Here is a 20,554-nt window from a genome sequence, read left to right as displayed (position 1 = left end):
CACACACACACACACACACACACACACACACACACACATACAAAGAGGATTTTAACAATGATCAAAGGCCATAATTCAGAAATTTATCTTACCTCTTCCCTTAAATTTCAGGTTGCATGCACACCTGTACTCGCTATGACTAAACTTTCTCTTTTTTGGACTTTTGTTTTGTTTTGTTTTGTTTTTTTCTACATGGTGGCTCACAACCATCTGTAATGAGATCTGACGCTCTCTTCTGGGTTGTCTGAAGACAGCTACAGTGTACCTACATACAATAAATAAATAAATTTTTATTAGAAAAAGATGCAAAGGATCTCTCCATCACTCTGGAATTAATGGCATTTTTCTTCTTTACTCCCGACTCCCTTTTTAAATGTGTGTTTTGTCTGCCTGCATGGCTGAGAACCACATACCTGCAGTGCCATCGGAGGCCAGAAGAGGGCATACGATCGCTAGGGACTAGAGTTTCTTTATGGTTCTCAACTACCGTTTGGGCGCTTGAAATTGAACCCGGATCCTCTGAAAAGAGCAGTCAGTGCTCTTACTTGCTGAGCCATCTCTCCAGCTCCGGGAACTAAAGTTGCTTGCGGTAATGTTGAGAAGAGTTCCTTGAGAGCAGAAGCACGGCCTGACCCTAGCTGGTGCTGACAAGGAAGTGCCCACACATGTGGTTGAGTTTAATTATGCGTGGGCAGAGGGTGTGCGGTTGCGGGATAGGGGAGTTTGACTGAGTCTCAATGGAAGCTGCTGCTCGGCTCCTCTGGCCTCCCGGATGCAAATTTGAGGCGACCACCGTTTGCATACAGAGCAGGAAACCAAGCCTGATCCTGGTTGAGGGAGGGCGGGCGGAGGCCAGGGGCAGGGTATAAAGCTTGCAAAAGGCTCTCCCGGTCCATGCAGCTCCAGCCCAGAGCAGATTCCGGGGTAGGCTTCTTTTCATGAGGGGGGTTTCCTGGAATGGGGTCGGGTAGGGTGGGCAGAACGAGGAAAGGGGCGGTTTCACACCTATTGCTGCCGCCCTATTCCCCCCCCCCCAACACACACCCCTCAGCAAAAGAAGGCTAGGGGCTAAACCCTGGGTGATAAGGGATGGCCTGAGGAGTGGAGTTAGAAGTTAGGTTCCAGTATTTGGGAGGTGTACACCACCCCTTCTCCACTATGTGTGGAGGACGTCTGAAGCTCCGCGCTTTCGGAGGAAGGTGGACGAAGCAAGCTCCTTCGTCTTTTCCAGACCCCGGGTTCTCTAGACCGGGGAGCGCCTGGCTTAGAAGCCCAGCGTTAGTCTGCAAGGGCAGGGAGGCACCCTGGGCGCTCGATCTGAGCAACGGCTTGGCCCCGCACTTCCTGCCCCGCCCAGGCGGGGTTCACGGAAGACGAATTTGGCCGGAGGGGCGTGGCCAGGGCGCGGCCAATGCGGGCAGGAGGCCTGCGGGCGCGCGCCCCACCCAGTCTCCTCCTTGCTCGCCCCACTGCCCGGAAGGCTGTGGGCCCAGGGCGGCCCGAGTCTGCCCAGCCTTCCGTCTCCCGCCCCGCCCCGCATTCCAGAGGTGGGGGCACGGTGGCTTTTTGTGTGTGTGTTATTTTTTTATTTGTTTAGAGTGCATGTGAGGAGGTCAGAGGACAACTTGTGGGAGTTCTTGTTCTCTTTCCATCACGTGGGCCCTAGCAATCGAACTCAGATCGAGCGCCCAGGCAGTCCCTCTTGGCCAACTTCCTCCTGTCCAGCGGGGTTATAAAAAAAGAGTCAAAACTGCAGTCACAGGTGGGAGACATTCACGCACTTCAAGTCCCCTCCCCAAAAACCACAGAGGCAGAATAGGAGGGGGTCTAGCTTTCTCTTTAGTTATCACACTGACGTGCTCAGGTCACAGAGAAGGCACTTAATTGGGAAGGTCATCTGATTCCGGCCAACCATTATCTTCTCTCCCTTCACCAACTCCCTTGGCACTTGTTTGTGGGTCTGCTTTAACTCTTGTAATCTGGGAAGAAGAGCCTACGGGCTGGAACTCCAGACTCAGCAGGTATGGGGAGGGGCTTTAAAAACAGAAGCAGAGTTGGCAGAGACCCGGGAGCTGCCCCCAGCCAGCAGGGGGCCATGGAGGAGGCTGCACGCATGAGGAACAGGGAAGGAGTTGGCACAGGAGGAGCCAGCTTGGTAAGGTTTGGAGACCTCCCAACCCCCACAAGAAGGGTTCCACCTCCTGTTGATACTCTGAAGGCACTGTGAAGTGAAGTCTGGGGCTTAGGGATGAGGCACCAATAAGGAAGCAGAGACACTCCCTCCTTCCAGCAAGCTGGTGGGACTAGCTCACTGCTGGGCACTGAAGGTACTCAATAAATGTTTTTTGAATGAAGAATCAAAGGGTTGGGACAGACAGGAGACCGGGCCTGACCCCTCAGCCCAGCTTGTTCCATTCAGAAAATAGTAGTTTTAAAAATGTAAAAATCCTTTCCCTCCCTCCCCCAATTTCTGGGCCCAGGGAAGGGTCAAAGGGCAGAGTGTTCCCACCCTTTCCTCTCTTCCTTCCCTTAAAAATCTATATACACATATACATATTTATATGGCACCATGGGGGCATCCTGCCAAGCCCCAGGGCTTTGGGGAGACTCGGGGCTTAAGTGATATATGGAGCAGCCACCAGCCTTGGACAAGCTGGACCGGAAGTGTCCCTCCACTGAGGAAAGTCCCCCGCTCCTTTACAAGTGTATTATAATTGACTTTCTTCTTCTCCTTCCCACGTACAAACTGGTGGGGGCACCATCAGCCAAGGAGGAAGAAGGGGACAAACTGGTTCCTCTTAGGTCAGCCTGGATCTGGGAAAAGCTGACCCAGTAAAGAGGGTTCTATGCAAGGCACTTGGGTGTCCACTGTTCTTAGGCTGGGGGTAGGAGGGGAATCCAAGGCATTGGGGCAGCAAAAACCCTGTCCCTACCCCCAAAGCAGAACTGGGGCGAAGAGGCCCAATTTGGCAGCAGAGAAACATGGTAGCGTGGAGAAGAGAAGACAGAAGTGGGGAGCAGCAGGCAGGGCCCCCCAGGTCCCCTGAGAAGAGGGGCAGAAGATTGAAGGCACTGACACAGGGGCCCAAGGGCTCACTGTCCTCCATGCAACACGGCAAAGGGGAGACACCTCTTCCCCAGGGCCATGACCATGACACAGCCCTCGGGTTTTAACAGCACAGGCAGGTGCCCACAGTCTGATGGGAGGAGGCGTGGGCCTTGGTGAGAGGCAGGTCCTGGCCCCAAGACGCCTCACTAGCTCCCGGGCCTAGGCTGTCTGAGCACTGAGTACACGTCATCCACGCGGCTGAGTTGCTCAAAGAAGGGTAAGAGATCGTGTAGCTCAGTGTCACTCATGTTGTCAAACCACGAGGCCACGGGTACCTGGAGAGACAACAAGAAAATGAGGGCTAGTGTCCCAGGGTGCCCCTGCCCAGCCCAATCCCTGCCCACAAGGAATATACTTTTTGGGGGGTTTGTTTTGTTTTGTTTTGGGGCAGCTGACAGTGAAATTCATTTGTAGATACCAGTTAGCAAAATGACCACAAACATACTTAAGCTTACTACTTTACTGTGTTTCATTCAGTAGGACCCTAACTGGGACCTTCATTCTGTCCCATGAACAGGCCATGACTGGCAGCTTTGAAGACTGTCAGATGGGGACCCCAGCCAGAGGTGAGGACTCTCCATACACAGACAGAGTGGAATAGGTGAGCAGACACAGGTAATAGGACATTACCAGCCCTCGCTACCACCCCATGAAGGGGAGGCCACCTATGTGCCCTGGTCCTGTCTCAGCCACTGGGTCTCATGTGTACTCACAGCATTGTCTGGATGGAACACATAGGAGGCGGGCGAGTTGTCTAAGATGAGCACCCGCCGCAGGTCTCTGCCCAGCCTGCTCAGATCCTTTACATAGTTTCCCCGGTGGAAGACACACGACTCTCGAAACAGCCTGGCACGGAAGGCTCCCCATTTGTCCAGCAGATCAGCTACAGGGTCTGCATACTGGGGTAGGAGGTAAAGTCACCTCAGAGTGAGTAATGTCCAGGGCTGCGTCTAGCTGCATGTTGAACGTGGGTGGGAGAGTACAGTTGACCCAGACCCTAGGCAAGGGCTCACCTTGGCAAGGCTGGCAGTGAACAGCACACACTCGAAGAGCTCGCCCATTCGCTGTAGGAACTCATCTACGTGGGGCCGCTTCAGCACATAGACCTGGGGAACAAGCCAGTGAGGGAGCTGCTGGCCCACAGGCTTAGGGGGCGATCAACCAAACAGGGGACAGGAATAGTGAAGGCGGTAGGGTAGTCTAGAGAGGCTGGGCCACAAGCTGCCCCAACCATCCTCCCCCCCCTTTCTAAAGAGGATTAGAATGTGATTCCGGTGGTCCCACCTCACCTAGTGGGAGTCACTCACTTCCCCACATTGGTTTTATCCAAACACAGGAGTCCAGGTTAGCCCTCTCACCCCAAAGCTGCAGGGCACCGGCCCCCGAGCCAAGTAATGGAGAACAGGCTGACCAGCACCACAACCTATCCTGAATTACTTGAACTGGGTCCCGGGCAGTGGGGGTAAGAGGGGAAAGAGGGTTCCACAAGACAGGACCAGAAAGAACCCAGTCTGCAGGTCTGGGCGGTTGGCTCCATGTCTAGAGTACCAGGTAGTCTTGGGGTCTCACTCTTTTTTTTTTTTTTTTTTTTTTTTTTTTTTTTTTTTTTTTTTTTTTTTTTTTTTTTGATTTTTCGAGACAGGGTTTCTCTGTGTAGTCCTGGCTGTCCTGGAACTCACTCTGTAGACCAGGCTGGCCTCGAACTCAGAAATCCGCCTGCCTCTGCCTCCCAAGTGCTGGGATTAAAGGCGTGTGCCACCACCGCCTGGCTGGTCTCACTCTTTTTAAGCTTTGGACATTCCCCATCTATCAAAGTTCCATGTGGGACTCTCTCAAGATTGGTGGGAGGTACCCGGGTGTAATGCAGACACCAAGACCCCCACCTCCCTCTGACCCTCACCTGGTGAACCACTCCATCAATCTCCACCGGGATGATGAAGTCGGCGTTGTTCACTGGCTGTAAGGAAAGAGGACTTGCTGGAGCTGGAGAGGAGGGAATCCCAGAGGTGGAGATACAGCAGAGACCTCCCTCCCTGGCCAGGGCAGCCGCCCTCCCCTCAAGAGACTGTAGGCTGAGAGGTGCTGGGCAAGGCCCACCTTGAAGGAGCTGTGCACCAGGGTCTCGTCCAGGTCGATGACAACGCAGATCTTGTCTGAATCCTGGGCCTTGGCCTCGGGAAGCAGGTACTGGACTGGGGTGTGCTGTGGGGAGGGGCTGGGCTGGAAGGGCACCTCCCACACGGGCTTCCCTCCCCAGATCTCTATCTGAGGACCCAACCAGACCTTCCACCCCCTCCCCAGCTTTTGGGTCTTGCAAACTGTGAGCCAGGGGTAAAGGCATGTGGATCCTTCTTCCTCACCTCATAGAGTATCCACCAATAAGAAAGGCCTAACTGTGGGCTAGGAGGCTGCACTGGGGGCTGGAAAAGGGGAGGACCTAGGAGGCAAGTGCACTCCCTCTCTGCACACTTTTTAGGGTCTGCACATGTGTCCGTGAAGTTCGGCCTACACCCCTAGCTGCCAAGTCCACTTCCAGCTAGGTCCAGGTGCATTCCTAATCACCACCACAAACCTTAGGGATGGCGCCATTTTCCTCCACCAGGAGGGGAGCCCCACTGTGGGCAGGCAGGGGCTCCCCATCATCTCGGCAGACACAGCAGAAGAGGGAATGGAGGATGCCCCGACTCCGGGGCTTCTGGGAAACTGCTGACTTCTGGTCACCTGAAGCAAGAAGTGAAAATGTGGGCACACTTGGCCTACAGGGGTTGCATGCACTCGGGTCTCCATATCCCCAAACACAGAGAGCATTCTCCTTCCATCAGGAGACCCATCAGGGTGGTTGTGGTTGGCTGTCCTCCAGAAAACCCCCCTTCCGGAGGCCCCAGCACGGGACCACTTCAGGTCCCTGGCAACTCTGTGACTTAAGGGAATCTGGTGTGGCTAGGAAGGCAGCCGCTTTAAGGAGTAGGTGGCTTGGGGGATGAGGGGGGGAGACCAGTTTTTCTCACGGTTGGGGTTCTCAATCATCTGACCCCACAGGTGGGTCTTACCTGAGCAGCCCCTGCTCAGGACCTTCAGGGCTTGGGGCCCCATCGTCCACTCCCACTCTCCCTCCATTCTGTCTACCCAGTGAGTCCAAAGTCCTCATGGAGCCTGGGCCCAGAGGCCAGTGTCCCAGGGCTGTCAGCCCCGCCGGCCCCACCCCCTTTACCCCGCCCCGCCTCGCCTCAACCTTAGACATTCTGAGAGGCAGCGGCCTGTCTAATTGACAGACCTCCCCACTCCAACCCTCCTCTCCAATACTTTCCGCCTCCAGCACCCCCACCCCCACAGAGCTAGGACCGGACAGTGGACAAATCCCCGAGTGACTCCCCAATCTTGAAATTCACCCCGGGGAGGGGTGGCCCCGAATCGTGCCAACCCCAGGGGCTCCACCTAGGCGAGCAGCACCCCTTACAGGGTGGGTGCAAGGGTGCACAGGCCCGAGGCCAGCCGGTCTGGCCTGCTGCAGCTGGGGTGCCACGTGCCCAGCTGGACACAAGGTCCCCCCAAAGTCCGTCCTGCAAGGGCTGGCGGCTCTCAGTCTCCGTGGGTGTCGCCCGCCCCTCCACGCGGGACGCCCAAGTTTGTGGGAACCTGGTTGTGAGTTGGCGGGAGATCCCTGCAAGCCTCCCCCACCCACCCCCGGCCCCGCTGTCACCTCGGCACCCCCCTTCCAGACCTCAACCCCCGAGGGGGCGGAGCCTCGGCGGGCGGCCGCCTCACCCCCCCCACCTTCCAGTCCCATTGGCGCCAAACTGGGGGAGGGGGCGACGCCCGGGGAATCGGCGGCCCGCTGGGGGCCCCCTCGCGTGCCTCCTGCCTCAGTTTCCCCACTAGACGTACACTCGAGCGCGCCCCTGGCGCCAAGGCCCCGCCCAGCGCCTCCCAGACTCTCGCGGAGTTCAAACTCTCTCCGGCCCCAGCGGCGGGGGTTCGGGACGGGCCGAGGCGTGCGCCCGGGACGGTGGCAGCAGCAGCGGCGGCGCGGGGCCGGCCCCCGTGCTCCCCGTGCTCCCCGCGCTCCCCTCCCGCCGCCTGCCTACCTTTGCCCCGCAGCGGGCCCCGCGCCTCCTCCTTGCTGATCTGAGTAATGACGGCCGAGCTGTCCATGGGGCCCGGCGCGCTCCGCTCCGGCCGGACTCTGGCCCCGGCGCCCGGCCTCCCCCCCGGCTCGGGCCGGAATCGGGGCGCGGGGGGGAGGGGAGGGTGGGAGGGAGGGATCCCCGCGAGCTTCGGAGGGGAGGGGAGCCAGGTTCTCGGGGGGAGGGGGAGGGAGGGGGCGCGGAGGAAACTTTGTTACAACATGGAGTTTCCTCCCCGCGAGGCGGATGCAAACATGGAACCCGGGCGCCGTTTCAAGGCTTCCCCTTAAAAGGGCAACGGCTTCGGCGCTGCTGGGACCCGGCCGCCGCTTTCATCACTTCTGGGGACCGGCGGGCCGGGAGGCGGGCCGGGTTCCTGCGGAGATCCAGGGGGCGTCGCCTCGCTTCCTGCGGTGTGCTGGCTGGACCAAGCGTCTGCGGCTGCGTGGCAGAGCGGACGGCCGTAACCCGCCGCTGCGAGCCTTGGAGCCCCGGGGCTTGCGATCAGCCCCAAGCACCCGGTCCGGGAGTGCCCGAGGACGACGGGGCTCCACCTCCGCGCATTCCAAAGTGCTGACACGAGCTCCCTCCGTTTGTTCCTCTGGAAAATGGGATGACGCTAACTTTCTTTAAAATGGGTTTTAAATTTTTTTTTTTTTAATTTGAAATTTATCGCCGGGCGGTGGTGGCGCACGCCTTTAATCCCAGCACTTGGGAGGCAGAGGCAGGCGGATTTCTGAGTTCGAGGCCAGCCTGGTCTACAGAGTGAGTTCCAGGACAGCCAGGGCTATATACAGAGAAACCCTGTCTCAAAAAACCAAAAAGAAACAAAAAAAAAGAAAAAAAATTGAAATATATTATGTGTATGGCCTGTAAATATATACGTGCACCACATATTTGCAGTGCATTCTAAGGCCAGATGAGGGCGTTAGATTCCTCTGGAACTGGAGCTAGTAGATGGTGTGGGCCCTAGGAACGGAAATAGAATTCTTTTAAGAGTAACAGGTAGGGCGGGACAGTGGTGGCTCACGCCTTTTATCCCAGCACTTGGGAGGCAAAGGCAGGCGGATTTCTGAGTTCGAGGCCAGCCTGGTCTACAGAGTGAGTTCCAGGGCAGCCAGGACTACACAGAGAAACCCTGTCTTGAAAAACAAACAAACAAAAAAACCCATGTGCCCCTGGGCCATCTTTCCAGCCCCTAAAAAATTTAAAGTTATATTTATTTGTGTGTGGAGGAGAATACACATTCTACGAGTGCTCTTCTTCCACTATTTGGGAGCCACATCACACTTAGGCCTGCCAGTAGGCACCTCTACCCACTAAGCCTCACCGCCCTAAGTGAGTCTTTTGTCTAACGTTGTGGATATCCCTACGGGGAAAAAAAAAGACATTTCTTTGCTAGCTCCAATTATGCAAACTCATCAAATTATGGCGAATTGAAGATTGATCTTATTTTTGTGTATGTGTACGTCTGCCAGAGCCTTCAGAGGCCAGAAGGGGGAGCCATCCCCCGGAGCCGGAGTTACAGGCAGTTGTTAGCCGCCCTATATGAGTTGAACTCATTCAGGTGCAAGAGGTGTGTGTAATGTCTCTGAACGGCTGGGCCACCTCTCCAGTTCTAAATGACGTTCGCGATCCAGTTGCAACTGTCAGCACTGCAGTCTCGAGGACATCACAGAACTGAACGTTCCACTTCTGCGCCTACCTTTCCCGATGGTCCTGGAGCAAATCTAGCCCTCTTCCCCTGCCAAACCCTTCCCGTTTCCCCGGGCAGGCGCCGAGCCTCTGCGGCTCAGGGCCCTGTATCTTGTACGTGCTGTTCCCTCGGCTGGGAACGTGCCTCCTCGTCCTTGGCAGAGCCGAATCCCATCGAACTAGAAGAAATACCACCTTGTTTAGAGGACCTCCACCCCTACTGCCCCTATCATCTGTGATTATTAGAGGGAGGGGTCCGTTTTAGGGCTGGCTGTGTTCCCAACTGCCCAGGGGACGCCGGCGGAGGGAGGGCCGGGAGCCCGCCCTTGGGAGCCTGAGACTGCAACCATTCAGATTTTAAACACACGTGTCACCGAATCTGTGGTGACACACCCCAACCAGAGCCTGAATCTGCGTTTGCATACAGAATCTTCTCGCAGGAAGCCCCCCAAGCTACACCGCTCTAGGGCTGCGGTTCGTTTATTTTTATTTTTTTTATTTTTCCTGTCTTACAAAGTTCCTTTCATTCGCCCTAATTTAAAAAACACGAATGCCAAGCCTTGACTCGCATGCCTCACTTCCTCCCTTGGGCCCTGTGGCCCGGTGGTTGGGGTGGGCGTCCTGTGGCCTCCCAGCAGAGAGCGAGCTGGGAGCCTGGCCCCTGAGACGCTGCTTGGTGTGTACCAGCTGCTTGGTGTGTACCAGCTCCGTGCCCCCGACCAAGCGCCAGTGTGGGGCGCTGATCCTTCTGCCCTTGGGGAGCCCCAAGGCTGCCATCCTTACACCCCAAGGTCTTCGCCTCCCGTGTGTCGGTGCCCTGGGTCCCGCGCCCTTAATTACACTCGGGATCTAGCGGATTCCTCGGAAAGATCTCCTTCTTGCCTTTTCGACAGAAGAGGGGACAGCTTGGCAAAGCGAAGGCACCAGCCCTGGTCCTTCCACCTCTCTGCGAGCTCCTCTTCTTGGCCAGGCCCACCGGGGGTGCCTCGGCTTTCTAAGCTGGGCTTGCACTGTTCCCAAAAGGAAATGTGTGACCCGAAGTTGAATGAGCCCGGGTCTAGCGACTGGGCCCTTAGGCTGGCTGCCTTAGATTCCCATGGTTCCCTTCCACCCTACCCCCACCCCGACACTCATGAACCTGCCCTGTAAGCTCACACCAGTCCTCAGAAGCCACCCCAAACAAAGCCCTGTCACCCCCTCCAGGCCTTAGCTGGGGGCCCCTTCAGGATCAAGACAGCCTAGATGGGTTCCCACCTTCTGCCGGAAGCTCCATAGCACTCGCCCTGTTCCGGTCCCATATTGTGAGGACTGCACGCCAGTTCAGAGGGTGGGGGCAGGTATTTGTTTCTGTTTGTTTGTTTCCTAGCAGGCATGCATGGCTCCATCTCCGCTGCTGTCTCCTCTTTGCCAGCAGTTGGTAAGGAACTTTACCCACACAATCTATTACGATTACTACTTTTTAGAGATGTATTACTTTAGGTATATGAGTATACCAGACACACCAGAAGAGAGTATCCCATTACAGATGGTTGTGAGCCACCAGGTGGTTGCTCAGAATTGAACTCAGGAACTTTGAAAGAGCCATCAGTGCTCTTCACCACTGAGCCATCTCTCCAGCCCCTACGATTATCAGTTTAATACTCTACAAGAAAAACAATGGTGTGGACTGCTATCCAGGGACTAAGCAGGATACTGCAGGGCAACTGAGACAAGGGTTCTTCCCTCCGACCCTCGGCTTCCCACTTGTGGATGGACTGGGCGGGAGGCCTGGTAGAAAGCCCTCAGCTAGCTCCACAGAAGCGGGCATGGGGCAGACTATTCCCACCCTAGAGTCTATGGAACTCCCAGGGAAACCCTAAGGTGGGCCTCTTTCCCTAACTTCAATTTGAGTTTGGGGGCTTGGGTTTTTAGGGCAACCACGGTGATGGAGGAGCACTAAGCGCCGCCTCTGGCAGGAAATGACTGACCTTATCCCTGACTTTGGGCCTTGGTAAGTGAGGCAGGTTGGCTGAATTCCAGCACTCAGGAGGCAAAGGCAGGCAGATGTCTGAGTTCGAGGCCAGTCTCTTCTACAAAGTGAGTTCCAGGACAGCCAGGGCTACCCAGAAAAACCATGTGGCATGGGCCGGGTTAAAACATTATTTTGTGTGTGTGTGAACAGGCATGTGTCACAATATATGTGTAGAGTTAGAGAATCCACCCATGTGGGTCCAAGGACTGAACTCTGATCTTCGGGAATGGTGACCTGTACCTTGACATACTGAGCCATCTCATTGACCCCAAGATGATTTCGTTATTATTATTATTATTATTATTATTATTATTATTATTATTATTATTATTATTGAGAGCGTGTCTCACTTTCTAGCCTTTGCTAGACTGAAACTTGCTACTTAGCCCGAGCTGCCTTGCCTCCAGTGCATGGAGACCCACCTGCTTCTGCCTCCAGAGCGCTGATAATCAGGAGTATAGCACAATGCTCGGCTAAGATGTATTTTTATGTATATGTGTTTGTGTATGCAGCGAGTGTTGGGGTGCCTTTGGAGGCTTGGGGAGTGTCTGGTTCCCTGGAGCTGGAGTTCCAGGCTGTTAGCTGTCATATGCCATTCTCGCGCAGAGGAGCTGGGAAGTGCAGTCCTATGGAGGAGCAGTAAATGTTGTTCAGTTCTAAGTCCTAAACTTAACTAGTCACATGACCAGCTTTCCTATCCCCTGGGTCCCCCACCCCCACCCCACTGCATAGCATCTGAGAACCAAGAATTTTGGACGTGCTCACCGACACCCCTTTCTTATTTAACCCACTGTGTCAGGTGCATCCTGTGTCAGGCCTCATCCTGCCAGTTTATTTAGTCCCCTCCCCTGAGAGCTAACCTAGGTTTCTCTGTATAGTCCTGGCTGGCCTGGAACTCACTCTGTAGACCAGTAGACCAGACCAGTCTCAAACTCAGAAATCCGCCTGCCTCTGCCTCCCAAGTGCTGGGATCAAAGGCGTGCGCCACCACTGCTCAGCGCTGACATACATTTTAATTAGGGACTTTACCTCTCCTCCACTTCTAACCCAGGGCTCATCACGAAAAATAATAAATAAATAAGCACCCAATTAATGCCAAATGAATTGCCAGAATGTGCAGCAAGTTAGGGGACACTTCTCCAATCGGAGGGGAATCTGGAGGTGCTTTCTTTGCCAGTCCCCTCCCTACCCCTTTATTATCTCGGGTCCCATCTTCTCCAGGAGCAAGCACCAAGGCGAGGGGAGGTACTCTCGCTCGGGCACCCTCTCTGACTGCTGTTGTTGTTTTGTTTTTTGAGACAGGGTTTCTCTGTGTAGCTCTGGCTGTCCTGGAACTCAATCTGTAGACCAGGCTGGCCTCAAACTCAGAAATCCGCCTGCCTCTGCCTCCCAAGTGCTGGGATTAAGGACGTGCGCCTCCACCGCCCGGTTCACCCTCTCTGACTGCTATTCGAGTTGCGCCAGACCTCTCTCCCTTCGCAGCTCCTTTTGGGCCCCACTCTCTTCGTTGCCCTTTTAAGAAAGAGGACATTCTTTTCATAAACAAGCGCCCCAATCCGAGCGTCCAGTCCCCAGCCTTCCCAGCTGGGTCCCGGGTAATGGGAGCTACTTTCACACAGCGAACCTCCCACAGGATCAACCCCGGGGAAAAGGCTCACTGGGCACCGCTTCCTCCGCGCGGCTCTGGACTGCTGGAGGCAAGAGTGCGAGGAAACGGAGGAGTCAGGAGGAGGGACTTAGGGGAGCCTAGAAACCGCCTAGGGAGCGTCTGCAAAGTGCTGGGTCTACACAGGGCGGAGGGGGTTCCCCGCCCTCGCCGCTACTCGCTGCCTCCGCGCGGGGGTGGCTTCTGCGGTCCAGGGCGAAAGCACCCTGCCCTCACCTGAGTTCCGCTTGCCTTTGAAGGAGGACAGGGCCTAGGCCGGAGTGTGGGCGCCTTGGCAGAGTCCTCGCCCCTAGGGGGAGCTGAGAGCGGTGTGCAGGGAACCCTAATGGCACAGCGTGGGAGTCCGGTCAGCCCAGTTCCCTGGGGAGATGGTGAATGAATTGGGGCCTTGAAGGCACAGACTTTTGGGTTCTTTATGGCCTGGCTCCAGAAAGAGAAGGAACCGTTTCTAGGTTTTACTACCTGGAAAACAGGTCTCAGGTACAAAAGAGAGTAGGAGACAGTCATTCGGAGGGTTCAGGATTTGACGTGTAGATTTTCCAGCGCTTTGGAACAGAGGGGAGCTACCCTTTGGTTCAGCGGACTATTTCTATTTTTTAAAGTTTCTTCCAGTCCTACCTTTCCTCCCCTCAAGTTTGTCAGATTGTCCTCCTCCTCTTCCCTGCCTTCCATCTCCTCTACCACTTTCCTTCTTTTTACTTCCTTCTTGAGACAGGCTCCCAGGTAGCCCAGCTTGGACTTGGACTCACTTTATTTTATTTACTTGTATTATTATTATTGTTGTTGTTGTTGTTGTTATTTTTGAGACAGGGTTTCTCTGTGTAGCCCTGGCTGTCCTGGAACTTACTCTGTAGACCAGGCTGGCCTTGAATTCAGAAATCCACCTGCCTCTGCCTCCCAAGTGCTGAGATTAAAGACATACACCACCACTGCCCGGCTTGGACTCACTTTATAACAAGAGGATGACCTAGAACTCTTTAAGAACTTTTTTTTAAAGACATTTATTGCTGGGCGATGGTGGCGCACACCTTTAATCCCAGCACTTGGGAGGCAGAGGCAGGTGGATTTCTAAGTTCGAGGCCAGTTTGGTCTAGAGTGAGTTCTAGGACAGCTAGGGCTATACAGAGAAACCCTGTCTCGAAGGGAAAAAAAAATATTTTATGTATGGGAGTATACTGTAGCTGTCCTCAGACCCCACGAGAGGGCATCTTATCCCATTAGAGATGGTTGTGAGCCACCATGTGGTTGCTGGGAACTGAACACAGAACCTCTGGAAGAGCAGTCAGTGCTCTTAATCACTGAGCCATGTCTCCAGTCGGGACCTAGAACTCTAAGATTCTTGCCTTCATCGTCCATGTGCTGCACTGAAACATCATGGTGGTTCTGTTTGAGGTGGTCCGGGCGTATACTAGCCTGGAACTCACCATCCTACTGCCTCAGAGCCAGGGTTACAAGACTGCACCAGATAAACAGGTTTTGGATCTCCTTGAAGAGCTAAGCACCAGACACTGTTTGTTTTAAGTCATTTTTATGTATATGCATGTTTTGCCTGTATGTTTGTCTGTGCACTGTGGGCATGGAAGGGCCAGAGGAGAAGCCAGAAGAGGGCATCGAATGCCCTGGAACTGGAGTGACCCTCAGTTGAAAGCCACCATGTTGATGCTGAGAATTGAATTCCCGGTTTTCTGAAAGGGTGGCTAGTGTTCTTAACACCATAGCCATCTCTCTAGCCCCAGGCACTGTGTTTTTTAAGTCTCTTAGGTTGTGGTGGTAAGATGGGTGTCATTGTACTCTGAGGTAAAGCGCTAGTCCAAACTGGAAACCCATAATCCGGAAAGCTGGTAGGGGACCTGCTGTGCCCCGTCCTGTAGCCTCTATGCTCTCTGGTGCCTAGGGTCACCGGGAACTCTCCACGCCTCCCTGTTCCTCGTTAGGGAGCCCATATAGGAAGTGCTGGTGGGAGCGGTGGGTCAGAAAGGTGGCTCCATGAGCGATGCAACAGGTCCAGGCCTGGGAAAGGAGCATGAGTGGAGGAGAGGCCAGAGCTCGGCAGAACCCCCCCTGCGTCTCCCTCTTCTGCCCTCCCCGCCCCTTGCCTGACTCCAGTACCAGATAAGCCGTAAGGCCCACATAACCTATGGCGAGCAGAGCCACAAGGCCAAAGTAGGCAGGGTGCGGCAGGCTGGGCAGGTAGCTGATCACAAAGTATAGGTTGATGGCGCAGACCAGTGCCATGATGCAGGAAGTGATGGCTTTGCTCAACCTGAGGAAAAAAAATGGGTGTCCAGGGCTGGCTGGATGCAGCCAGACCACCTGGAAGGCCTTCCCCACTGACCCCATCCCCACCCCACCCTCAGGACCACCCACTAGCTAGCTCAGAGCTGCAGACTGGGAAGCAGGGCACCTTCTCTGACCTGTGTGGTCTAGAGCAGACAGACCCTATTAGCCACTTGGGGGCTCTTTGGGCTCCTCCATGACTGACAGGACTTGGCCAGGAGTGTGATGAAGGTAAGCCCGGGTTCTAGACCAAACCGCCCCCACCAAATACTGGTTCCCATACTTAGTAGCTGTGTGACACTAAGCAAGTTCTTTATGGTCTTGGGGCCTTGGTTTCAGGGGAATGTGGAGAGAACAGTTGGCCATGCCTAAGCGTGGCTGAGAGTCTAGAGAGCAAGCGGTACAGAGGTGGCTGGGGAAGGGAATACTCACCAGCCGTTGGCAAACTCCTGCATGACCGCTGGCATGCTGGTGAAAGTCAAGATGGGCAGCACAGCAAAGGGCAGCTGTAGGGAGTAGTGGAGACGGAGGCTGAGAGATCCTGCTTTGGTACAGCAGGGAGTGGAACATGGGGAGTTCTGCCTCTCCTCTGGCTGAGCCTTCGGAGACGTTCCCTAAGAGCCCTTGACCAGTATTCTGTGTATTGATGCAGGGCTACTCAGACTTGCTGGAGTTTGAATGCCGGCTAGGCCTCCAGTCAACCAACCCAATGCGTTGGTTTTTCTGTCTGTGGCATGGTGACAGTGGAGACTCTTGCTTTTTAGTGTGGCTCTAGAATCCTGTGAGTGTTTAGGGCAAACCCTGTGGGACTTTGGGGGGGGGGGTGAGGGAGGGAGCTGTTGTGTTCCTTATTAGCTAGACCATTGGCTCTCACCAGTAGACTCTGCAGAACGTTGAGTAGATCGTTGAGGCCAGACAGGTCCTTCAGGTCGCGGAAGACAGCCACCAGCACAGTGGGCAGGATGGCGCAAGAGCGAGTGAGAAGGACGCGTGCGAAGCGAGACCACCGCAGCTTAAGGAAACCCTAGGTGGGACCAAGCACCCTGGTGGGGCCACGTGGCCTCGGTTGTCTCAGACACCCGCTCCCAACACTCTCCCCACCTCCACACACGCGCATTTGTCTGTCTTGGAAATGGGGGGCAGCTCTGACTCTTGTTGATGGGATTCGGACGAGTGGGAGAGGGAGGATTCCCATAACTGGTTGCTGAATATGGAACAGCTTTGGGGGATTCTGTCTGTCATCTTACCCCTCTGCAACTCAGAAAGGCCTAGCGTCCAAGGCTCTAGCAGTTTGTCTGCTGTCCTCGGGCCCTCGATACCCACCTCCATCACGAACTGTCCGGCATAGGTGCCGGTCATAGTAGAACTCTGCCCCGCTGCCAGGAGACCTACTGCCCAGATGTAGAGGGCCGCAGGGCCAAAGAGACAGCCTAGGATCACACCCTAAAAGGAGGAGACCCGATCAGACTGAGGCCCCGCCCAATAGAGGCCCCACCCCCGACAAGGCGTGGCCAAACATCAGGCCTGAGTGGCACTTACTCCTTGATAAATATCCACGGACACTGTATTATTGTCCCTGGGGAAGATCTTAGCGTAGTTCTGGAGGCTGCTGTTGGCACAGATGTTGAACTGCAGGCAGGGAGTCAATAGGAGGGAGGTGGGAAAACACAAACTCAACTTTTGGAAAATCAGGACCCCCAGTTAGGCCCCAAGCCTAGTTAAAAACCCGAGGCCCGCTCTTTCTGAGCCGATAGCGCACTCCAGTGAACAAGGTGAACGTTCCAAAGACCCGACCTTCTGCAAGAAATGTGGGAAGAGGCCGGGCGGTGGTGGCGCACGCCTTTGATCCCAGAGCTTGGGAGGCAGAGGCAGGCGGATTTCTGAGTTCGAGGCCAACCTGGTTCTACAGAGTGAGTTCCAGGACAGCCAAGACCACACAGAGAAACCCTGTCTCGAAAACAAACAAACAAACAAACAAAAAAACAAGCAAAAAAACCCCTGAGGCCCAAGCTGGCGGTGGTCATGCATACCTTAAAGAATCCTAGCACTTGGGAGGCAAAAGCAGGCAGATCTCTGTAAATCCGACACTAGCCTGGTTGGTCTACAGAGCGATTTCCAGGACAGCTCAGGCTATACAAAGAAACCCTGGTCTCAAAAACCAAACCAAACCAACAACAAAAAACCTGAGGGCCTGCAGGCTCTATTTGTGTAGACACACTTTGCTAATAATGGTTTGTGTTTTGTTTTTCTGTTTTTTTCCTTTTTTGAGATAAAGTGTCTCTATCTAGCTGGGTCTGTTTTGAAATTCCCTGTATAGACCAGGCTAGCCTTGAACTCACAGGGATCTGTCATCTTTTGCCTACCGAGCGCTAGGATTTAAGTCATGAGCCACCATGCCCAGCTTGGTTTAATTTCTCTTACTGTGAATTTGTTGTTAGAATTTACAGTGCAGCTCCAGGTAAGAACTGGGCTTCCAGTTCATGGGGTCAGTATGCTGGCATTGGCACCACATTCCACAGCCGCCCGTCACCCCCCACCCCTTCATCCAAGAGCCTGCAGTCACTCAAACTTGAAAATAGGTTTCCACCGAGTGGTGGTGGTGCACACCTTTAAAGCCAGCACTTGCGAGGTGGTGGTGGCTCATGCCTTTAATCCCAGCACTTAGGAGGCAGAGGCAGGTGGATTTCTGAGTTCGAGGCCAGCCTGGTCTACAGAGTGAGTTCCAGGACAGCCAGGGCTACACAGAGAAACCCTGTCTTGAAAAACAAAACAAACAAACAAACAAAAAGCCAGCCCTTGGGAGGCTGAGGCAGGTGGATGATCTCTGTGAGTCTGAGGCCAGCCTAGGACAGCCAGGGCTACCCACAAAGAAACCCTGTCGGTGGTGGCACATGCCTTTAATCCCAGCACTTGGGAGGCAGAAACAGGCGGATTTCTGAGTTTGAGGCCAGCCTGGTCTACAGAGTGAGTTCCAGGATAGCCAGGGCTATACAGAGAAACCTTGTCTCAAAAAAAACAAACAAGAAAACAAAAAAAAAAAAAGAAAGGAGGAAAGAAAGGAAGGAAGGAAAAAAGAAAGGAAGGAAGGAAAAAAGGAAGGGAGGAAGAGAAACTAGGGTTCAAAGTCCCCATAGAGTCCTCTACCTCATAGAGGTGGCAGAGTGACATCCAAGAGTGGATGCGCCTTCACACACTCAGGACATTTAACAAGGACTTCCGAACACAGTGGTTATCGAGAATCCCAGTCCCCGGATGTCCCCCCTCCCCTGCTGCTCAGCTTGGGCCTCCAGAGGGAACTGAGCAGTCAGGCTCCCTCAGGGATCCCAGCCCTAGCCCATCATTCTGCATCCCCACCGGCAGCTTCGTCCCTGCACTTTTCCATCTCTGAGGTCCCTCAGCACTCGCTGGTGGGTGGGCTGGCTTCCTGTCCCTTCACATCTTCCCTGTGTTCGCTACACACAAGAGCAAAGGTATAGGACCTGCTCGCTTTACCCTGGGGCTCTCAGGTGATGCCTGGTACCAAAGCAACATCTCAAGCCAAGCAGTACTTCAAAGTGATTGACACCTGTCATCTGTCATGTGGGAGCTGAGATGATGGGGGGGGGGTGCGGGGAGAAGAGCTCAGAGTCCAGCAGAGACTCTGGAGGAGGTGGCCTGGAATCCCTGGCAAAGCCAGTTGGCACGTGCGGTGTGGGTATGTGCAAACGAGCTGGCGATAGGGGCAGTGTGGCTCACCGCTTCCTTGTTGGTTTGCTGGTAGAAGGCCTGACCGAAAACAGCCATGACGAAGAGGTTGATGATGAAGGACACGGATAGGGCGATGGTGGCCTCAATCAGGAAGTACATGTTGGCTTCTCGAACATCCACCCGGCGGGTTCTGTCTACCTCTCTAGACTAGTAAGGTCAGAGGTAAAGGGAAGGACCGAAGTCCCTCAGAGTTACCCAGTGACCCCCTACCCCCACATGTATACTTCTCTGAGTCACCATTCCGGGAAAGTCCCCATCTGGTACTGTGATTCAGGTCCTGGTCAGCTGCCGCCTGCCCACATCTTTGTCCTTGCCAGAGGTCTGGTCCACAGTGACCAATTATGTGAATGAAGGAAGCCCTGACCTTTGAGGTCCCTCTCTAACTCAGCCTGATAGTCCCTCCCCTCTCATCCAACATCCTTCAACATTAAACGTGTCTGGTTTGTTTCTGCCTCGGGACCTTGGCATCTGCTGTCCTCCCCATCTGCCGTGCCATCCTTCGGTCCATCCACCAGCCTTCTCGGTTTGTTCCTCTGTGAGCACCTTTCACCAACCACAGACCCGTCTCTTGTTTACACTGTCCTTGCCTTTGTCACCTACATCAGGATGCAGGTGTTTCTAAGGCCTTGATTGATTTTTATTGATTTGCCTCAGACAAATTACAGGCAGGCTAAACAGAGAGCGAGTCCATTCTTCACTAAGACCCTCACGGAAGGCATCTGAGGCTCAGAAATGGGCTCCTCCCTCAGCTCTGCTTACCTTGACCAAGGCTGAGTGCAGGTAGATGTTATGGGGCATGATGATGGCACCAACAATGCCCACTGCCTGCAGCAGCTCAGGCTGCCCACAGCCTGGGCAGGAGGGCAGGAACAGGCCCTTAAGAAGTGCTCCCTGGGATGGACGCGCTACCACGTACTGTCGGAAGAAACTTGGTCAACTTGCTCGAACCTTCTTCCCTCCCATCCCACCCCCAAGGCGGGTGAGGACCTAGGCTAAGGGTTGTTTCCCTAGACCCTTAGGCTACGCAGGTGGAAGGGAAGGGAGAGATCTTGAGGGCAGGGTTATAACTCTGACATCTCACCTCATAGCCGAAGGTCAGAGCCATTATGGTAATGAGGAGCCCAAAGAAAGCTTCCAGCTTTCGCAAACCTAGGGGCACAGGGAAGGAGGATTTTAAAAAAGGAAGAGGAAGAAAGAAGAACAAAAAGCAAAACCCTGTCACATAAACCCTGGAGAGCAGCTGTTTTGAGCATTTTGTCCTGGGCACTGGGCCAAGGGCTTAGCATATATTTTCCGCATTGAAATTTCACCACAGCCCTGTGACGCCCCGATGTTCTGTCCGGTGTTACAGAAAATGAAAACAGAAACCGGAGCAAGTTGCTCAAGCCATACAGCTGGACCAGGGGGACCCACAGTCCTGGGAGAAGCCAGGGCTTAGGTGAGGGCAGCCATACAGCTGGACCAGGGGGACCCACAGTCCTGGGAGAAGCCAGGGCTCTGTGAGGGCAGCCATACAGCTGGACCAGGGGGACCCACAGTCCTGGGAGAAGCCAGGGCTCAGGTGAAGGCAGCCATACAGCTGGACCAGGGGGACCCACAGTCCTGAGAGAAGCCAGGACTCAGGTGAGGGCAGCCATACAGCTGGACCAGGGGGACCCACAGTCCTGGGAGAAGCCAGGGCTCCGTGAGGCTGCGCAGCCCTGCCCACTTTCATCCCCTAAGAAGCCGGGCTTTCTCTCACCATAGTTATCCAGGAAGAGGAAGAAGAAGGTGTCCACAATGGTGATCAGTACACCACCCCACAGTGGAATACTGAAACCAAATAGACCAGATCAGCCCAGCCTGGTCCAGATCTGGAGTTCCCACCCTCAGTGCAGAGTCAGGAACCCAAATAGCTTGGCCATCCATCTTAGGATGTTGCGGGG

At 54.6% G+C, this 20,554-nt stretch overlaps 2 protein-coding genes across 2 annotated transcripts in view; both read right to left on the bottom strand.

The window, feature by feature from the left end:
- Window positions 1-1,816: 1,816 nt before the first annotated feature.
- On the bottom strand, window positions 1,817-7,618 carry Ctdsp1 (CTD small phosphatase 1). Its single transcript, XM_031367938.1, has 7 exons — window positions 7,195-7,618; window positions 5,682-5,830; window positions 5,207-5,311; window positions 5,010-5,066; window positions 4,123-4,215; window positions 3,823-4,008; window positions 1,817-3,384 (listed from the first exon to the last, which is right to left on the bottom strand). Exons 1-7 carry the CDS (start codon window positions 7,259-7,261, stop codon window positions 3,256-3,258), a joined length of 786 nt encoding a protein of 261 aa, XP_031223798.1. The 5' UTR covers window positions 7,262-7,618; the 3' UTR covers window positions 1,817-3,255.
- A 6,498-nt stretch (window positions 7,619-14,116) lies between these two features.
- Slc11a1 (solute carrier family 11 member 1) overlaps window positions 14,117-20,554 on the bottom strand; it is a 10,954-nt gene continuing 4,516 nt past the window's right edge. The window contains exons 6-15 of the mRNA XM_031367937.1: window positions 20,371-20,441; window positions 19,711-19,778; window positions 19,389-19,544; window positions 18,618-18,776; window positions 16,422-16,511; window positions 16,206-16,325; window positions 15,757-15,906; window positions 15,315-15,388; window positions 14,715-14,868; window positions 14,117-14,615 (exon numbers count right to left, since the gene is read on the bottom strand). Of these exons, the coding sequence (XP_031223797.1) occupies window positions 14,502-14,615; window positions 14,715-14,868; window positions 15,315-15,388; window positions 15,757-15,906; window positions 16,206-16,325; window positions 16,422-16,511; window positions 18,618-18,776; window positions 19,389-19,544; window positions 19,711-19,778; window positions 20,371-20,441 (1,156 nt within the window). The 3' untranslated portion in view covers window positions 14,117-14,501. The remainder of the gene's footprint in view (window positions 14,616-14,714; window positions 14,869-15,314; window positions 15,389-15,756; window positions 15,907-16,205; window positions 16,326-16,421; window positions 16,512-18,617; window positions 18,777-19,388; window positions 19,545-19,710; window positions 19,779-20,370; window positions 20,442-20,554) is intronic.

This window comes from Mastomys coucha, unplaced genomic scaffold (genome assembly GCF_008632895.1).
Source record: "Mastomys coucha isolate ucsf_1 unplaced genomic scaffold, UCSF_Mcou_1 pScaffold14, whole genome shotgun sequence".
NCBI lineage: Eukaryota > Metazoa > Chordata > Mammalia > Rodentia > Muridae > Mastomys > Mastomys coucha.
Note: the sequence above shows the minus strand (reverse complement) of the source record. Positions and strands in the feature narration are given on the sequence as shown.

Excerpts from the sequence above, each read along its gene's own strand:
- Ctdsp1 (XM_031367938.1), bottom strand. The coding sequence starts at position 7,261 with ATGGACAGCTCGGCCGTCATTACTCAGATCAGCAAGGAGGAGGCGCGG. Across the intron at positions 5,312-5,681 it reads AAAATGGCGCCATCCCTAAG|CACACCCCAGTCCAGTACCT; the intron begins GTTTGTGGTGGT and ends CCCTCCCCACAG. Across the intron at positions 5,067-5,206 it reads TGGTGCACAGCTCCTTCAAG|CCAGTGAACAACGCCGACTT; the intron begins GTGGGCCTTGCC and ends CTTTCCTTACAG.